The sequence below is a fragment of the Nannospalax galili genome, unplaced genomic scaffold (assembly GCF_000622305.1).
Source record: "Nannospalax galili isolate Female #2095 unplaced genomic scaffold, S.galili_v1.0 scaffold857, whole genome shotgun sequence".
In the NCBI taxonomy this organism is placed as follows: Eukaryota; Metazoa; Chordata; class Mammalia; order Rodentia; family Spalacidae; genus Nannospalax; species Nannospalax galili.
The window spans coordinates 96,349-116,846 of NW_008338788.1; the positions used below are offsets into that span (position 1 = coordinate 96,349).

The following is a 20,498-nucleotide window of genomic DNA, read 5'->3' on the forward strand; positions in this document are numbered from 1 at the left end:
ACTTGGGAGGCAGAGGCAGGCAGATCTTTGTGAGTTCGAGGCCAGCCTGGTCTACATAGTGAGTTCCAGGACAGCTGAGGCTACAAGGAGATTCTGTCTCAAAAAAGAAAAAAAAAAAAAAAAAATGGTGCGTGTGTGTGTGTGTGTGTGTGTGTGTGCATGTATGCAAGGCGCGGTGGCGCACACCTTTTAATCCCAGCGCTTGGGAGGCAGAGGCAGGCAGATCTTTGTGAGTTCGAGGCCAGCCTGGTCTACATAGTGAGTTCCAGGACAGCTGAGGCTACAAGGAGATTCTGTCTCAAAAAAGAAAAAAAAAAAAAAAAAATGGTGCGTGTGTGTGTGTGTGTGTGTGTGTGTGCATGTATGCACACACAGAGATTAGAGAGACAGAGATTGTGTGCTGTGCATGTAGTATTATTCTAAGAAACAGAGCTCAGGCCAATGTATTCAGCTGTTCAGACTGTGCACTAGTCAAGGATTCCAGTTTTGCGTTAATTGCATAAACAAATACACAAAACTCATAGCTGATCTCAGGTCTGTCAGAAGGAACATCAGAGCATCACCCTCCGAAATTCACAACAAACTATGTAGTCATACATTCCCTGAAAAGAACACAGTTACACACTTCCATGACCCTCTGTGTATGAGCACACAACATACTCAGGTTATATGTGCCTCCAATGTTCTGCTCATCTCCCTCATCCTGTTAGTAGGCTTGATTCCGTTTTCCCAATCTGTCTGAGTCAGATGCAGTTGCCTTACCTGATGGGAGACACACGCAATGGAATCCTGTTGTTCCTGGTGTGTACAAGAAGGCAGGATTGCAGGCAAGTGTATGAAAAGCCAGGCTAGAAGTCTGCAAAAGCTCTGTGAAAACTCTGGATAGGGTTTTTTCAGATTGATGGTATAGAAATGTGTGGCTGTATTTGAGGAAGGGGATATATTTTAGACTCTCCTACAAAGGCCTGTGGGCATTTATCTTCATCTAAGAACTTGCTGGGCATTGTGTTTTGTGAGACCTAGAGTAGAGATCTGTAGTTTCTAAGCCTCATTTTTGTCACCTGAAAAATGGGCACGAATGAACCTGTTCCTCTTCATATGGGTTTGTGGGCATTGAGAGATGAGATTTTTGGACACTTTCAGCAGCAGAGGTGACTGGCTGAATTATAGATGTTACTAATATTGGTCAGAAAGTACCATCAGTTTTCCTTTTTTCCATTCTGCTCTGAGGGATCTATAGCCATTAACATGGGCAATCGGTTTTGTCTCTTCTTCCTCTCCTGTCTGACTGACCTCTTTCTTTTACAGACACTTTTGACGGTCTCACTAAACCCATCCCATTCCCCACCCTTTCTTGAACCTGCCCACTGATCCTCTCCCTTTTCCTTGCATCCCATCCATCTATCCTACCCTGGCACTAGTTTAAAGGATGTACAATCCCATGAGGGTACATCGGTTGGATCCTCTTATTTCCTACTTTATCAGGGATGCTTCAGTGTCCTGGGGCGACTGGGGGAACTTGAAGCAGGAATCCTGTATGGTAATGTGAGGAAGAGAAAGAGCTCCATTTTTGCCAGTCCTTCTCCAGAGCAGGAGGGTTTACCTGAAGAAGAGAAAGAGGGCGGGTGAGCTGAGGTAAGGCCATTTCTCACTTATGAGAAGGGGCGATCGTATGGTGGCCTGAGAGAACTTGAAGGAAGTTCTGACTCTATGAGCTCTCCCCCCACCCCCACCGTCTCTGATCCATGCCAAGACAGAGCAATGGGAAGTCTAGATGCCCCTCCTCAAACACACCCTCAGATACTGCTGCTGTGTGGTCACCTCCTTGGTAAGAAGTCTGAGGAATGCTTTCTTTCTCTTGGGAGAAATATCTGACTCACTCTAATTCTTGGTTTTCTGCATCTCTGACAGGGATTTGACTCTTTTCCTTTAGCCTTGGTAGAGATACCTGGTGTTTTGGAATTATGGGGACTGCAATTCTTTGGCAAGAATGTAGAATCCTAGAGAAATGTCCATGCTGGAGAGTGTAATCCTGGGCTGAGCTGCCTTTGACGGTATGTGCACCAGATTGGCAACAAACCATGCTCTCTTATCCATGACAAATGACACAAAAGTCATCACTCCTTTTAAACTGCCCCTTCTTATCCAGGAAGTACTGGGGTTAAATTCTCCAGGTTTGGGGAAGAACGTGGGATCTTCAGCACAGAGCACAGCATAGGGAACACTGAGGGAAGAGTCTTTAGGTATATGAAGTTTAAGACCTTGAAGTAGAAAGTTTGGGAAACAACGGATGCCTCCTATCGAAGGAGTTTTTTGGGAAACGTGGGCTCAAGTTCTTTGGGACATGTTTGAATCACATGAGGTCTATGTTTTCCAGGGCAGAACAGGAGAAGAACATGCCTGGAGGTTGAGGGTGCTTGGAGGTTTTACATATTCCAAGATGGGAAATTTGGGGAAATGAGGTTGAATTTTCTGAGGCATTAAATCTGAGGGAGATATGAAAAATCAGGAGACTTTATATAGAAAAGCTGAAGAGACATGGTGGTTAAGGAATTCTTTGATTGGGGAAGTGGAACTGGGACTTGAAAGCTTCTGAAGAGGATAGGGTGTCCACATCCTGTGGGGTGGGTTGGAAGTCCTAGGCTGGGCAAGGCAGCACATTGGGAATGAGGGAATCCCAGACTCTTGTGTCATGAGTAACACTGTGAGTCACGCCCATGGGGAGTAAGTCTGTAAACCTTAGTATCCTACAGATAATAGCCTCAGTCTAAGGCATCTTGATGTGGTTAAACTGGGCGGCTGGTTCCTGGCAGTCACTAGGCCAGTCTCTTCATATGGACTTTGGCTTGGCCGGAAGTGAAAAATGTTTAGGCATCTGGGGCTCAGATAGCACAAATGACAATCAGTAATCACGCCCATAGGGAGTAAGTCTGTAAACCTTAGTATCCTACAGATAAAAGCCTCAGTCTAAGGCATCTTGATGTGATTAAACTGGGCGGCTGGTTCCTGGCAGTCACTAGGCCAGTCTCTTCATATGGACTTTGGCTTGGCCGGAAGTGAAAAATGTTTAGGCATCTGGGGCTCAGATAGCACAAATGACAATCAGTAGGTAAAACAAAACGTATGACGCACATGCAAAACATTAAAAACTGATGTTGCTCCTGGACATTTTTCATTCAGCATCCTTTTAACATGGTTAAGCTAGAATTATAAGGGAGGGCTGAGTGGAGAGTCTTAGGGTATGGCTTACAGGAGTTGGCAGTGCACACATACTGGGCTGAGAACAGGAACAATTTACTAAGTTCAAACACTTTGAATATTTGAACGATCTGTGATGGTTGATAGAACATTTCCCTGTCTGTGTCTGACACAGTGTATCTGAAGGTCCATAGACCCAGGAGAGGTGCGATCATTGCAGTAGGCTTCACAGGAACGTTGGTGTTGCCCTGGACTGCTTAGTTTTTATCAATTTGACACAAACTAGAGTCACTTGGGAAGAGGGACCCTCAACTGAAGAATTTCCCAGATCAGACTGACCTGTGGCCATGTCTGTGAGGCGTTTTCGTAATTGATATGGAATGGCCCAGTCCACTGTGGTTGGTGTTATCCCCAGGCAGGTGGGCCTGGGCTACATAAGAAGGGTAGCCGAGTAAGCCAGGGGAGCAAGCCAGTAAGCAGTGCTCCTCTGTGGTCTCTGCCTCAGTTCCTGCCTTGAGTTCCTCCCCTGACTTCCCTAAGTCATGGGCTGTGGAAGATAAAATAAATTCTTTCTTTCCCCAAGTTGCTTCTGTTCAGTGTTTTATCACAGTAACAGACATGAAACCAGGCCACCCTCCCAGGTTTCTTCTTCCTCATCCTCTGGTGGCTGTTGTGGTGGCACCACTGTGGTAGCATTCTTCAGCTGTCCACAGACATCTTATTTCCACATCCATTCCACTTCCCTGACTGAGCTCTTCTTTGCTTCACTCATGTATCAGGTGCTCATAGAGACGACTTCACAGCTGCGTAGGAACACCACACACTGAATGTCATGTTGGCCCCTGAGAGAATTCCACTCCACAAGACCATATGGACAGCAGCTGTTGAATCTCACAGACCCCAGCAGCTCGTCCTCCCCATGGACACTCTTAGTGCCTCATATCTGAGGACAAAATTTGATGAATAAGTGGGAAAAAAGTCTCAGGAAAGGACCTGGGATATCTGAAGTCACTTCTAGTTTGATCTTCTGTGATGATCCTAATGATTGTGCCTGTGCAGGTGACAGTTCCATGTTCTTAGAATGCAATTATATTTCCTTATCCTTCAGGAGGTGGAATTTGAAGTTCTAGAAACTTGAATGGTCATTTGATGAACTGAAGCTTTGTTCCGAGTCCTCCTTTCCAAATAGCTAAATTAAAACAGAGGCTTAGACCCAACCTATCCCTGCCCCCACCCCAGTAGGTGGTCTGGCTTCTGCCACACTGGTCTCTTGTTCCTACCTCTCCTTTCTTTGTTTGTGTAGAGAATACAGGGACCCTTTGTTGGACTTTAGGTACAAGCCTTAATGCAAGAAAAGAAACAATCCCCGGGCAATAGGAATTTCACTGCTAGATGACAGGCTGTTATGCAATATGCAGTACTTAATTGATTCCTCTCACTCCCCTGTAGGTCAGAGTTTCATTTCTCCACTTTTTCCAAAAGGTCACGGAGACTCACAAAGTGGCATTTATTCACCCATGTGACAAATAAATGAATGAAAAGGCTGAGATTTGTGCCCAGGTATGATTATTTCCAAAGTTCCTAACATTATAATGTATGTTTACTCTTCGAATGATGGCTTCTAAAACAACAAGTTTACTGAACATTTTTATTTTGAAAAATTTAAATCATGGGGCTGGAGAGATGGCTCAGCAGTTAAACACACTAGCTGCTCTTGCGGAGGACTGGGTTGGTTCCCAGCACCCACATGGTGGCTAACAATCATCCATAACTCCAGTTCCAGGGAATTCTATGCCCTCTTCTGAGCTCTGAAGGCATTACATGACAAGGGTGCACATACAGTCATGCAGGCAATACACTCATACACATAAAATAAAAAATAATAAATAAAATATTAAAAAAGAAAATTTCAATCACATTAAAGTGTGGACGAATACTCCAGGGAAACCCTTTGCATTTGCCTTTTGATTTTTAAGACAGTCGATCGTCATCATGATTGCTTATTATTATTATTATTATTTTGTTGCTCTATCAGTGTAATACATAGAATTAGGGAAGGAGAAGGAATGAAAATAAAAGGTGAACCATCAGGGATGTGAAAGAGGAAAAGAGACAGGGGAACTAGAAGGGTAAAAAGTAGTCAAGATAATGAAAATCCATTGTGCGCATGTGTAGGAAGGTCATAATGAAATGCAGAATTTTGAACAGCTATTATATGCTGCGATGGTTGTTCTTGATTGTTAAGTTCACAGGATTTGGAATCACCTAGGAAACATAGGATATGTCTGTGAGAGTGTTTCCAGAGAAGCTTAATGGATGAAGGAAGACCTATCCATACTATGCCACATTATAGTTAAAATGTTGACTATAGAATCAGAAAGAATATTGAAAGCTTCACGAGAAAAATGCAGGCAGACCCTCACCTGCTCCAGATCCTCAGCCTGCGCACTTGGGTGTGTGGTAAATGGCCCATTCACCTGTGTTCTAGTTTGCTTTTCTGTTGCTGTGATAAAGCATTCTGACCAAAAGCAACTTGGGAAGGAAAGGGTCTATTCCAGTTTACACTCCCAGGTGACAGTCTATCACTGAGGGAAGTCATGGCAGGAACTCAAACAGGCACTGATGCAGAAGTCAGCAAGGGATGCTGCTTATTGACTTGCTCTCTCCAGCTCATGCTCAGCTGGATTTCTTCTACAGCCCAGACCCACCCACGTAGGGATGATGCCACCTACAGTGGGCTGGGTGGGCCCTCACACATCAATCAACTATCAAGATAATCGGTCACAGAGAAGGCCACAGGTCAATCTGATCTGAGCAATCCATCAATTGAGAGTCCCTTTTCCCAGGTGACTTGGCTGAATCAAGTTGACGATAAAAACTAACCAGGACATGGGGTGTTACAGGATATCTCATACAGAATTATTCATATGGAGTAAACAAACATATCTCTGAATTCCGTGCTGCGTGGGAGTCACACGAATCAAGCAATCCACTGGTCTTGGTCTAGGCATTCTCCATGCTCCATCATAGGAGACAAGTATTGCAAGTATTGCACTTTCTCCTATTGCCAGAGAAAGTAAAGCCACTGACCATTTTGCCCTCCACAGCCAATGATTAAACTTAGCAGGTTTGTGACAGATTACCTCCCTCTCATGACTGTCTCTTGTGACTGTGTAGAGCAATGTGTCCTTGGGATGTTGAAGTGTGATTTTTCTGTGGGTTTTTCCCCCTGCCTTTATTTAATTTAAAGAAATTTATTTAAAAAACATTTTATTTACTATTTTTATTTTATGTGTATGAGTGCATTGCCTGCATGTGTGTTAAGTGCATCTGTGTTGTGCAGTGCCCACGGAGGTCAGAAGAGGGCATCGGATCCCCTGGAACTGGAGTTATGGATGGCTGTTAGATGCTCTGTGGGTGCCAGGAACCGAACCTGGGTTCTCTGCAAGAGCAGCCAGTGCTCTTAACTGCTGAGCCTTCTGTCCAGCCCCCACCCCCAGAGTAGTTTAGTCCTTCACACCAGACCTCCAGTGTGCCCCTGAGCCTACTCGGAAAGACAATGAAGAATGTGATGCATTTCTCCTCTAAAGCTAACTTGTGATGCCAGGAGAGCCTCTTTCAGACAAATTCCCATTCGGGATTCAAAGGCTGTGAGAGGAGATTTCCTCCTGCAGTGAAGATTACCAGTCAGTTTTAGCCGCCTGGGCCACCTGCAGTCTTTGGGCTTGCTCTGTTTGTGAGGTCATGTTCCGCTCCTGCCAGGTGGCCAGGTTCGAAGGTGGGGGTTTCTTTGCAGCTTGCTGGGCTGTCTTCTTGCTTCTCGTGTTTTCCATCTTGATTTTCAGCTTTCCTACCTGATATTTCTCTGGAATGGAGCTGCTCTTCTGTTCGTGGCTCTTCTTGCTTGCAGAGACATGCAAAGAATAAGTCCATTCCACCATCTCACACCAGAACTTAAAAAATGTATTTTTAAGAATTTATCAATTTGATCTTTCTTCCTCTTAAAAAGATTATTTTTATTGTTATTTGTTTTTTTTTTAATGTATGTATTTTACCTGCATGTATGGATGTACTTCAAGTGTGTGCCTGGTGCTTGCAGAGGTCAGAAAGGGCATCAGATCCCCTGGAACTGGAGTTACAGATGGTTATCAGTTGCCATGTGGGTGCTGGGAGCTGAACCCAGGTCTTCTGCAAGAACTGCCAATGCTCTTAACTGCTGAGCCATCTCTCCAGCCCTGATCTTTCTTTTATATTGGCGTTTATAGTGCCATGAATTTCCCTATGACTTCCTTCTGCTCTGGCTGTTCTGCGTCCCAGTTTTAGATATTATAATTTGTTCCCTTTTAAAGTATCTTATAATTTACCACATGATATTTGTCTGAACCATTGCTGTGCAAGTCTCTGTTGCTTCAGTGGTCTTGATTTAGCCATGGTGTAATGTATGCACAGATCAAAACATTGCATTGTATTCCATTAGTATGTATAATTTTTATGTGTCAGTAGAGAAAATGTTTGACAAGCGTGTTAATCAGAGATTCTTTGCATGAGTTTAATACTTAGAAATCTATCAGCAATTATTTTGTGCCGTAACATATGGCCTAACCCGGTGAGTGCTCCACGGGCCCCTCAGAAGAATGTGCGTCCTGCTGCTGCTGAGTGCAGAATTGTTGGCTACAGTGCGTCTCGTGTCAGCAGCCCAGGGACTATCTTTATGGGCGTTTTTAGTTTTTCCAGTATTGGGGGCACTCGTGTCTTCTCCTTCCTTGCAGGGAAAAGGCTTGTACCTTCCACTGCACCTTCTCCTAAAGGTGTGTCTCATTGCTAGAACACAGCTAGCTTCAGTTCGCTTCCTTTCTTTTTGTGTGCATGTGTATGATTGTGCATGAGACCTATGTGTGTGCACACGCAAGTTGCATGTGCATGCATGTATGTATGCGAGAGGTCAACAATGGATGTCCTCCTCAGTCTCTTTCCATGTATGTATGTATGTATGTATGTATGTATGTATGTATGTAATTTGTTTATTGAGACAGGGTCTCGCCATAGCCTCAGCTACCTGGAACTCACTATGTAGATGATCAGGCTGACATAGGTTTCACAGATATCCACCTGCCTCTACTTCTCAAGTGCTGGGATTAAAGATGTGTGCCACCATGTCTGGTTTCCACCTAATTATTTGAGACATGGTCTCTAACGACTCAACCTGAAGCTCATGATTTGCTTAGACTGGTTTCCTGGTGAGTTTCAGGGATCTGCCTGTGTCCACCCCTCTCCCACCACTGGGGTTACAGACATGAGCCACCATTCTTAACTTCTATGTGGGTGCTAGGGATACAAACTCAGGTCCTCATGATTGTACAGCAAGCCACTTTACTAGCTGAGCCATCTCCCTGCCCCCTCCTTTCTTTCTTGATTATCTCAGAAAGAATATTCAGATTGCAGGACTGAAGTTTGCCACCATGTGGGGCTTGCAATGCAATTCCCAAAGGACGCAGCCTCAATGCCAACCTCATGCCCCTCCCTCCTGGATCTGCCTGATATTGATATCACAGCTGCCAGTGTAATGTGTCTGCTGCTCATGTCAGTCTCAGTACCCACCAGCTGCTAAGCTGAGTCCCCAAGTGGCTTCTAGGATGGGCTGGGCCAAGAAATGAAGTGGGGGAGGAGAGGAGAGAGAAAAAGTCCAGCTCCTTTACAACCCTGGTAATCACAAACGTGTGCAGAGTTCCAAGCATCATAGAATCTAAGATTCTAAAAGCTGAGATTCCAATATCTGAATCGTGGGTTCAGAAGTTTGACTGTCACGTTGCTCTAGAATTGTAATATTCACTGGGTTTGAGGAGGCACGACCATGGTGCGTGCTGTTTGATCCCGATGCCAGGCTGTTAATACATTTGTAATACAGGGTGCGGCTCTTTGGACTCATCCTTATCTCTGTTTTCAGGAACAGAAAACAACCATTCATGGATCCCAGTTGTATGATGTAGATAACAGGAATTGAGAAACACGAGAACTGTAGACTGTTATGCAACTGGCAGAGTTCGGGAGAACGGATTGCCCACCTCTTTATCTCTATCACTAGCTCTGAAAGTGCGCGTGTGTGCGCATGTGTGTGTGTGTGTGTGTGTGTGTGTGTATGTGTGTGTCCATTCATGGATCCCAGTTGTATGATGTAGATAACAGGAATTGAGAAACACGAGAACTGTAGACTGTTATGCAACTGGCAGAGTTCGGGAGAACGGATTGCCCACTTCTTTATCTCTATCACTAGCTCTGAAAGTGCGCGTGTGTGCATGTGTGTGTGTGTGTGTGTGTGTGTGTGTGTGTGTAGCATTTTGTTTAAGAGTTATAGACATGGTCTTTGCACTCGCAAACTCACAGCAGCCGTGGTCAAGCCAGTTAACATTCAGTGTGGATGGGAGATGGGCTCATGAGGCCCCACCTCTAGCTGAGGAACGATTGGCAGTTGATGGCTGATGGGGGAAGGGGAATCTCTTTTCTCCTGAGGTATGACTGCTGGTATTGCCTGGCTACAGAGGATGAACTCATACTTGTGACATGTGGACAGTACTAATTGAACTCTGTGAATCATTCATGGTGGGGGGTGAACGTGGGTGAAGGGTGTATTGGAGAGAGTCTGGGAGAAATGGAAGGGGGGAGTTGGGGTGGATACAATCAAGATCCATTATATAGATGTATGACATTATTAATGAATAAATAAAAATATTCTTTAAAAAATAAGAATCACAGAGATTCCAGGCCAGTGTGTACTGCTGTTGAGATTGTGCAATGCTCTGTTATCCACTTGTATGAGGATTTATAATAGTATATTTGAGAGTAGGAAGCATGTTTTTGAAACTCTTAGCTGCCTTTTACAGCTGATCCCAGATCCATCAGAGAGAGACTTTGGATACCCATGGCAGAAGATGTGTTTATGCATACCCCAAGGAGACATGAGGGATACCCACAGCACAGCTATAAATCAGCACACACAAACTTGTGGCCATGTGCTGATCCAAAGTTTTCCTGGCCTCTGAGCTTGTCTTTCTCCCCTATAGACATCATTAGCAGCCCTGATTCCAGTTCTCCAGACTGACTTTGAGTCAGAAATATTGACTTTACCTGGGCCGCAGGTGATGATGCCCAGGAAATAAATTCTACATAGTGGATCAAAGTGTGGGCAAGTGTGTGGTAAAGTCCAATAAGCTGCCTGCCAGTGTTCTGGAAATACCTTTAGCCAGGGTGGTGTGGTAATAGACTATTATCTTGTTGTATTTGAGGTGCAGTGACATCTAAAAGCCTGCTCAAGGCCAGGGGGCATAGATCTGTGTCCAAGTGCTCACTGAGCTCTTGGGTTCTGTGATGCTTCAGTAAACTAAGACTAAATAAACTTTATAAGCTCCAGAATGTGACTCACTAATAAAATGGGTTTGAACACCATTTCCCTTCCCATGGGTTTGTTAGTATTAAGTGAGATCACAGGGCACTTTCAGCACAGACTTGACAAAGAATATTTGTTTAATAAATAATGCATATTTATTATTATTATTACTATTCACAGCATAGTAAGGTCCCTTCCTCTTATCTTACTTTTGAAAAGGAAAAAAGCTTGTTATGTTTTTTCTTTCTCTCTTGTACATGTCTCCCTTTCCTTCTACTTAAGCCCCACCACCCACACTAGCCTGATCCCCATCCCTCCCTTTCCCCTCACCCTGCCCTGGCACAGCTCTGACTCAGCGAGGCAGGAAACTCATGGTGTAGGTTGGTGGGATTGTAGCAAAACCCACGTGTTTGGGGGACACATCGATATCCTGGGGTGCCTGTGGGGACCTGAAGCAGAAGTTCTGCAAGATGTTTGTGAGAAAGAGAAAGAGCTCCATTCTAGCCAGTCCTTCCCCAAAGCAGTACCGTTTTCCTAAAGAGGAGAAGAGACAAGACAAAGGTGAAGCCAGCTTCCCCCATCGCTCACTGAAGTACCCGCCCTTGTCCCCCTCCCCACTGCTTCATCCTCTAAGCCAGGAGGGGCTGCAGGATTGTGGCCCGAGATCTTCAGGGTCTCTTACCAATGGAAAAGGGCACAAAAGCATCACTCTTCTTAAACTGCCCCTTGTCATCCAAGAAGTGCTTCGGGTTGAAATCTCTAGGGTTGGAGAAGAACTTGGGGTCTCTCAGCACAGAGCCCAGCATAGGGAATACTTCAGTGCCCTGGCAGGGACGAAGAAGAAGATTTGATAAGACAAGTTTGAGGGTGAGCATCTTGAGGGTCCACAGGGGTTAGATGGGTGAGTTAGATGGGTGAGTTTCCTAGGTAAAGATAAGGGTAACATGGGAGTTGGGGTCCTCTGAGAAAGCAGCTTTGAGGAATATAAGGTTATTATCTTTGAGACAGAAAGTTTGGGGGAGGTTGGGTTCATGCTATCTGGGACAGGATAGTTGAGTGACATGGGGTCTGTTTTCTAGGGCAGGAGATTGAAGGAAGTCATGTTTCTCAAGTAAGGATTCCTGGAAGGTACTGGCTTTTATGCAGGATCTATGTCAGACATGAGATACTTGTCCTTAAGACAGGAGATAGCTCCTAGGCAAATGAAGTTTGTATTTCTTGAGACTCGATGATTGAAAGACATGTGGTTGAAATTCCTGAGTCAGATAGTCTATGGAAAAAACCAATACATAAGAGTTTCGAAGTGAGTAGGTAGAGGGGCATAATGGTAAGGAGGGTCTGGAAGGTTTCTAATGAGGATGAGGTTCTGGAGTCCCCAGGGCGAAGGTTAGAGATCCTTATAGGCTGGGTAGGGCAGCACCTTGGGGATAAGGAAATCCCGAAACTTGGTGTCCTTAGTAACCCTGCGAGCCAGGCCCATGGGGATCATGTCTCCAAATCTCTGGATCTCATGGATCACAGCTTCAGTGTAAGGCATCTTCATGCGGTCCTCAAACTTGGGCTGCCGGTTCTTGCCAATCACCCGATCAATCTCCTCGTGGACTTTGGCTGAGGAAAACAGGAACAGAAGAGCCTTATAGCAGGGGTGAGTCCCCAAATACGAAACGTGATGGATGTCATGGAGCATTGTATGACACTGCGGACCCTCCACAACTGATGGTAGTCACAGGTATTGCTGAAGAAGGTCTGGTTAACCTGATCACACCAGAATCATATGGGAGTTGCAAGGAAGGAGCTTGATGTGATTTACGGTCTTGGGGAACAAGTGGTGGGGCTCTGAAGTTTAGATGAGCAATATACCAGGTTTGGACCCTACCAATATTTTTAGCAACTATTGAGACTTAGCTGGTGCCGAGCAAGGGTTCTTTTGTCTCTGCACAGCAGGGACATATCTCAGAGTCCAGTTTCTACACAGAGGTGGGGTTATTACAGCAGGATCACAGAAGCAAGCTGAGTACTCTCTAGCCCCACATTTTCCTGTTCCCTTCAGTCTTACCCTCCACATCTGGGTTTCTCATGAGTAGTAGGAAGCCATAGCGAAGTGTGGTGCTGACCGTCTCTGTGCCCGCAAAGAAGAGGTTCAGTGTCGTGAGCACCAGGTTCTTCATGTAGAACTCTGTGTTGGGGTTCTTCTTCTCCTGCAGGGAGGGAGAAATTCAAGTCCAACCCACTCCTTATGCTTTTGATGACCTCCTGGAGTTTTTCCTTGAACTCAGTTCTTTTAGGCTCAGACCTAAAAGAGGGGCCTCCTCTCTCATTCAATCCCCAGCTGACTAGTTGATCTTTAATGTTTAGCTTCATTGTCAGTTTTCAAATGGTAGAAAAGAGAAAAGGTGGCTGGAGAAAGACTGAGAAGCAATGGGCAGAGATGCTGTGGGAGAATGAGATAGAGAAATACAGACAGATTTGCTAAAACAGACACAGAGTTATAGGCAACAACACCGTATTTCTTAAGTTAAAAAAATTCCTGCAAAGGAATCCCATCCCTCAATCCTGCAAACTTCATACTACATAAAATTCCATCTCAGCTGGATGTGGTGGCACGTGCCTGTAATTCCAGCCCTCAGGAGACAGGAGGATCGCTACAAGTTTGAGACTAGCCTGGGCTACATAGCAATTTCCAGGCCATCGAGAGCTCCAGGGCAAGACCCCGTCTTAGAAAACAAAATGAAACAAAGTCAAACAAAAAAACCACCTCTATGTCCACCCTGCATAGATGCGAGAAGGTCATGCAGGAATGTCTGGGGCCCTGCAAAGTCACATAATAACATCAGGTCACCTGTTCCACACAGATGTATATGACAGTGAGGACAGGCAGAGTTAGAAGCTGTGGCGACTAAAAGCATCAGTCTGAGTCAGAGTGACTAGGTTTGAGGGAGGATGCACAGCCTTCTCGTGTGATGTCAAGTGAACCACCTAAGCGCTCAGGGTCACAGTCTCCTCATCTGTAAAACTGGAATCATACCAGAACCTTGCTCAGGAGCTGTTTTTGTGCTGATGGGTGAATGCCGTTAAGCTCTTAAAACAGTGCCTGGTACATGGCAGTGCCGTAGAGTTGCTACTATGGTTTTGCCATCGTTCTGTGAATGGGGGTCAGGGGGCCAGTATACGGAGCTGTTATGTTGGATGATGAGTATGTGATGATTATAATGATGGCACCAATTTGAATGGTCCTCTGTTCATTCCCAGCCCGATTTCATTCTGCTTAGTTTTGAACCTCCCACTCTGCCCCTAGCTGCTGGAGTTACCTCCCGCATTCGGATGAGGAAGGAATCGATGAAGTCCCTTGGGGAATTGGGGTCCAGGGTGCGCTGGTTGTGCTCCACTTTCTTGGTTATGAAGTCCTCCAGCCCCTGCAGCTCCTTAAAGGCTTGTTGCTGTGGTCCCGGCAGGTGCTTCATCACCGAAGAGAACATCTCGTAGAGCTGGGGGAAGTGGGCGGTGTGTGAAAAATGAAGAAAGCTGTCAGTGGGCAAAACTCTATGGATGTGACATTTATCTCAAAGCAAGAAAGATTCAAGTCACCTGTCCGGGTGTTTAGACATTCAGATGGTTAGGATGGTAAAATTCATCTAAGTTTTCTTACAGTTTAAGCATGAGGGTTATTGTTCAAGCATTTAGGTGAGATGGATTTGGGCACACATGCAGGTTTCAGGTTGAGGCTGGGTTGGAAGATATCCAGTTGTTGGATGGCAGTTACCTATGTAGGTGTTCAGGTGTTCAGCTGGAGAGAGCTGTTAATATGCTTACAGGCTTTGGATTGGGGAATTTTAACAAGTGTCCCAGCATTAAAATAGTGCTGGATAGTCATGATAGCTAAATTATGAAACCAACCTAGGTGTGCAACAATGGAGTAATGGATAAAGAAAATATGGTATGTGTATACAATGGATGGGCATTTTCTCAGCCATAAAGAACAAAGTGATGCCATTTACAGGAAAATGGATACAACTGGAGATAATATCATATTAAGTGAATTCAGCTAGTTTCAGGAAGACAAATATCATGTGTTTTCTTCCATTTGTGGTAGTTACATAAAATCTCTCTCTCTCTCTCTCTCTCTCTCTCTCTCTCTCTCTCTCTGTATATATATGACATAAAAACAGATGTAAACCTCTCTAGGGGTGAAAGGGCTAACAGGAGGAGGAGGGGTCAGAAAAGGAACATAAAAGGTACAGGGAATATATTCTGCATACAATATATGCTTGTATGAAAAATTCAAAAATAGGCTGGGTATGGTAGTGCATGCCTTTAATCCCAGCACTTGGGAGTCAGTCAGAGGCAGGTGGGTCTCTGTGAGTTCAAGGTCAACCTGTCTACATAGTGGGTTCCAGACATGGGGAGACCTTGTCTCAAAAACAGAGAGAAATATTTGAAAATAAATATTTTTTTACAAAAGCAGGGCTGGTTAGTTATTCAAATGACTGCACAGAAGGGACTATTTAGGTGTGTCAGTGAGCTGCACTAGTTGGGTGATGGGGGATGTTTTGTCCAAAAATTTTGTTTGGGAATGCAAGTTTTTAGATATTTAAACGGACTGTCTTTTTAGATATTTAAATGGACTGTCAAATGATTTGAGTGGCTTGGATTTTGCAGCATTGTGCCTTGGGGAATTTGGAAGGGGGCTGTGGTAGACACTTGCCCAGCTGTTATGATATTCACCAGGCTTGGGTGTAGGGAGGATCTGTTAGAGATTAAATTGGTATGGTAACACCTGCCCAGCTGAGGGAGCTGAGTGCAGGGCATGTATTCTGCCTGCTGACTCTGTTTCTAGGGGCATCTGTTGAGATAGCCAGGTGTCTCTGGGGACTGGGTATTGGACGTCTGTTGTGGTGCAACATTTCAGGTGTACAAGGACCCGGGCTAGTTTGAGGGACCTGTCTGAAAGAGAGTGGTGGTTTGGGACCCTTGATGTCCTGTGAGAGTGAGCAGCTGTGGTAGGGGAGTGGTAGGGCAAAGCAGGGACAGGTTTACCTGCCCTGTGGAGGTGGCGGTGAACTGGAAGCTTCCCAGCATCATCCTCAGGAGTGACAGGAACTCTTTGTCCTCATAGTCGAAGCGGTCCCCAAAGACAATGGAGCTAATGACGTTGGAGACTGTTCGGCTCAGGTAGAAGGTGGGATCAATGAACGTGCCTGTGAGTGGGGAGGGGAGGGAGGGGGAGACTTTAGAACTGGGAAAAAGACATCATCCGGGAGGTCTGATACCCGTCCGAGAATTCAGAAAGGGCGTTTTAGTGATGAGCTCAAATCCTAGTACCAAACACCACCGCCCCCGCCCCCAAGCTGGGACTGCGGCGCCCTCCCCAACTTGGTTCCCTGACAACAGGAATGTCCTTTGCAGAGGGTGTTTTCCTCTTCCGTCCTGGTCCTGTGAACTTTGGGCGGCGCTGCTCACCGTTCGTTTTCCGGAAGGCATCGATGAGGAAGCCAGCCTCCTCTTGGATGCGCTCCTCGATGCCACGTTTGCCCACTCCGAAGTCCCGCAGCGTGGTGATGGAGAAGCGCCGGAGCTGCTTGGCGCGCTCACCGTTGCTAAAGGCAACGCCTGGGGAGGTGAGTGAGGGGCGGGGAGAGGTCAGAGAAGACGGGCGTGGCTGGCCACTGACCACCCCCGCCGGCTCCCTGGAGAAGGGGAGAAGAGAAGGAAGCCCTCTGAGCAGAGCGGCAGGAGCCAGAAATGCAAACGCAAAACACAGGCAGCGCCACAAAACTACAGATAAAGAAACAGAGTTAGAAGATAATCAGGAGAGATGGCAGAGGACCGGGCAGGGCAGGAGAAGCAAAGACGCACGCCAAAGAAAGGGATGAAGGGGAGAGAGAGAGAGAGAGAGAGAGAGAGAGAGAGAGAGAGAGAGATTTTGCCAATGTAACTTACTAAGAAATGATGTGCTTTCAGGGAGGGAGAGAGAGAGAGAAAGGGAGGGAGGGAAGGAGGGAGGGAGGGAGGATATGAGAATGAATGGAGAACCACATAGACTGACAGAAAGAAAAGAAACCCGCTCTAGATAAAGTTAGTGGAGCAGGATTCCAACAGAAATATCAAGAAGTTCTAAGCGATGGAAAGATGCAGAAAAAGAAGACATTAAGGGAGACCAGGGAGACGGAGGTAGAGAAGAAGGAGGAAGACTGAGACTACTACCATCAGTGGATCTGAGACCTGACAGCTGAAAGGCAGCAAGAACAAATTCTATACACCCTTGAGGGGATGGAAGAATCCAGGGAGAAGGCGGGGGAAACCGAGGCCATCAAATCTCCCTTGCCATATTCCCCTGCGTGCTGTCACCCTCACCGTAGCCCTTGAAGAGCCAGTCGAAGGTGGCCTGCTCGCCTCGCCCACTGAATTCCTCAGCTTGATCCACCAGGGCCTCCTTAACTGCCTCCTGTCCACACAGCACCACGATTGGGCGAGGTCCCAGGTGGATGGTGAACACAGGACCATAGCGCTCACTGATCTGATGGAGGTGGGTGAGAGGTTAGAGGGGTAGTCAACCAAACTAGCATCCCCCCACTCCCTCACTTCATCTCCCTGCCAAGGGGCACCTTCATGAGGGAGTTGTACATCTGCTCTGTGTTTAGTTGTAGGTAGTTCCCGATGAAAGGCAATGGTGTGGGTCCTGGAGGCATCTTCCCCAAGAGCTTCCTCTGCTTCCAGACAGACATCAAGACCATGACAGTCAGACAGGCCAGCACAGCCACCAGGAGCAGCCCGGAGGCCAACATGGTGGCAGTGAGAGTGACAGGCTGATGGTGATGTCTGAAATGGTTTACCTTTATACATCCAGGGATAGAAGGCTGGCCTTTGCTCCTGATTACACAATGGTCTCATTTCACCTCCAGACTACCCCCCACCATGTACCTAGTTTGGAACATAGCCAGCAATCAAGGAGGAGGAGGTGGGGGGAGGAGGACCTCAGGGAACATAAGTGGGAGTAGGCCTCCAGACTGAATTTGTGGCTTCTAAGGAGGAAGTACTTCAGGGCTGTGCAGTGTAGAGGGATACACCTCAGAACTGAAGCCTTTAGAATATTTGCATTGCAGACCTCCTAAGCTTTTGGGTGTGAGTTCTGAGGCTGAGAAGGGAGCCCAAAGGGTCCCTTAGGGTCTGAGGAGAGAAGAACCTTAAGATCTCTATTTTATTAGCATGAGTCAGGATGTATGCAGTTATGAATTTGGGAGTGTACGTCAGGGCTATGGGTTGAGAATCTTGGGTTGAGAAGGACCCCCAGCTATGGATGGGGAGTTTTAGGAAGAAGCATATGGAAAGCTCAGGAGGATCTTGAAGTCAGTACCTGAGCCCAGGTGTGGACGTACTTTGACTTTGCTCCCATGCTGTCTCTTGATGCCCTGAATCTTTGGGAATGTCTCAAAGTGAATCTAGAGTGGACCCCCCAGAACATAGACTCTGGGAAGGTTGGGGAGACCACAGTCAAATTTCAGCAGAACGTTTCACAAAACTGGAGACAACAGCTAAGTTCACAGTTGTTAGAGGATCTGACTGTATCTTGGGAAATAGTAATAACAACCACCAATATGGTAGAAAAGTTTCAACTGTCCCAACCAAGGGTTCTAATTTACAGAAAGCACCACTGGAGCCAGATCCTTAGGAGAGTGCACCAGCCTCATCGAGTCATTTCTGTTGTTGCTGTTACTGTTATTTCTAATGTTTCCCATTTTCCATACGAACACGGAGGACGTCACACAGAAGGTAGCACGGAGCATGAGGTGCATACAAAGCCCTTAAGCCAAAAAGTATCAGACTTCCCTCTGCCCTACTTTACATTCTCAGCTTCCCTTTTCTGGACTTTTCTGTCCCCATCGTTGAGAAGGGATCATGGGAGGAGTAAAGATCATATTTGGTGGTCTAATTCCTAGAGTTTCAGGGAGCTATTATTACCAGGCAGAGAGAACTAAAGTGGAGAAACTTGGGTAAACATCCAGTGAGGAATACAAGTAGACCCTGGGATACCGAGGGTGAGCACCGAGGAAGGAAGAGTGACTGATTGTCCTCCTACATTGAAACTCTTTAATAATAAAACAGCTACTTTGTGATGAGTTTGCACTTCAGAAAGATTATATCTATGTGCACATAATCTGTGGAATCTTAGTAACAGTGGAGTTGGCTCATCTTCAATCTCTTTGAGATTCCCAAGGCAGTAAAGGAACTGGGATTTGACTCTCTTTCTTCCCTTCCTTGACCGGCCCAGCCCATCCTGGGAACAACATGGGAACTAATCTTAGCACAGGTGGGTGCTGAAATTGGGATCAGCAGTAGATACAGACATTACACTGGCAGTTGTGGTGTCAATATCAGACAGATTCGGGAGGGAGGGGTATGAGGTTGGCATTGAGATTGCCCTCCACCCCCAGGCATACACTAAAATGGGAAAGAAGTTAACATTGAGCATGATACCAAGAGAATATTAGTAGAATCACTTCTGGTGCTGAGAGGGCTTTGAGAGCGGATGCAGGGGGCCATTGGAGTTGCCGGATTGAAGGTGTAAGTGTGGCCCCATATAAGCTCTGGGTTTGGTTGTAGTAGGTTCTTACATAAATCCTAGTTAGTTGTTGAAATTGACCTCAGGTACTTGTTGAAATCTAGCCCATGGGAGGGGCGTCAGGTGGGCACTGGCATGCTTCGGTGGGTGGACCATCCAGGATGGTGCCCTTTGGCTTTGGACAAGTGGAGGTGGGTGAGGTTGGCACTCCCAGCAATGGCATTTTGCTCACCTCATTTGAGGATGCTGGACTCTTGAGACCTGTGGGGGAGGGAATAAAGGACAGAGAAAAAAGCAGAGAGGAAAGTTTGTTGATTTTGGAGGGGGAAGAGGTGGGAAATAGGATTAGCCTAGGTTCTTCAGGTATTGGTCTCTCTGTAATCCTGATTACCAGTTTGCACCTGGACTGGCCCCGGGCCTGGGCTTCTCCTCCCCCTCATTTTCACTTCAATAGGAGGAGGGGAGTAATTTGGAGAATTTGTTTGTCAAGGAAGGACCCTGGGTGTTAAGTAAAGGGAGCAGGTGGGAGTGTCAGAATGGGAACAGAACTTGGAGGGAGGGAGAGGGAGAGAGAGGAGAGAGGAAGATATCAAGTGGGTTTTCCCTTATTGATTTTGCGGACACATGAATGAGAGATCAATACCTGAAGTCACATGGGAGAGACACGGGCACATGAATGAGGGATCAGTGTCTAAAATCACCCCGGGAGACATGTGCCGGTGGAACGTCTAAGGACAGGCTTCCAGAATAAGATAACAATGAGCTCAGAGAAGGTCTTTCTCTTTACTGGACCTCAGTTTCTCATTCCGAATGAGTGGGTAAGAGCAAGGGTAAAATTGGTACCTTGGCAGATACCAATCTCCCTCCAATCCTCTTTGTTGTCTGACCTTGAAGTACTGATTTCACCAAAGAACTCAGCCTTAGGGGCCCACGGACTGCATCTGTCTCTTGATAGCAATGTATCAGTTAATGCCTGTTTAATGCAAAGGTCAATAAATATGAACTATTATATTCATTTACTGTTACTACATTTTATTAATCTGTGAGAAAAAAGAAATGGGTTAGTGTTACTCTAAACATCAATCTGGCTTTGCAGTCTCTACTTTTTATTGTAGCATTCAAGGGTCCAGTTGTAGGTGACACCATTGATGTCTTTTCTCCCTCAGAGGCTGCAGAGCCCCTTCCAGCACTGTGAAAGCTAGCCAGCAGGGCAAATTCCCTGCTTAGTCCAAGACTGATTTCCCCATGTCCTGCAACCAAAGTATGTGGGGTCTTCAGCAACAGGGCCTCACCTTCTGGTTATAATGGTCAACAAAGAGCAATGGCAATAACCTGTTTTGTTTTGGTTGCCTCTGGGGCCTC

At 46.0% G+C, this 20,498-nt stretch overlaps 1 protein-coding gene across 1 annotated transcript; it reads right to left on the reverse strand.

The window, feature by feature from the left end:
* Nucleotides 1-10,711: 10,711 nt before the first annotated feature.
* On the reverse strand, nt 10,712-17,406 carry LOC103734436 (cytochrome P450 2A3). The gene is made up of 9 exons (XM_008833370.3): nt 17,182-17,406; nt 16,931-17,093; nt 16,037-16,186; nt 15,614-15,774; nt 13,888-14,064; nt 12,636-12,777; nt 12,000-12,187; nt 11,262-11,403; nt 10,712-11,113 (listed from the first exon to the last, which is right to left on the reverse strand). The coding sequence occupies exons 1-9, from the start codon at nt 17,359-17,361 to the stop codon at nt 10,932-10,934; spliced, it is 1,485 nt and encodes a 494-aa protein (XP_008831592.1). The 5' UTR covers nt 17,362-17,406; the 3' UTR covers nt 10,712-10,931.
* Between the last annotated feature and the right edge of the window lie 3,092 nt (nt 17,407-20,498).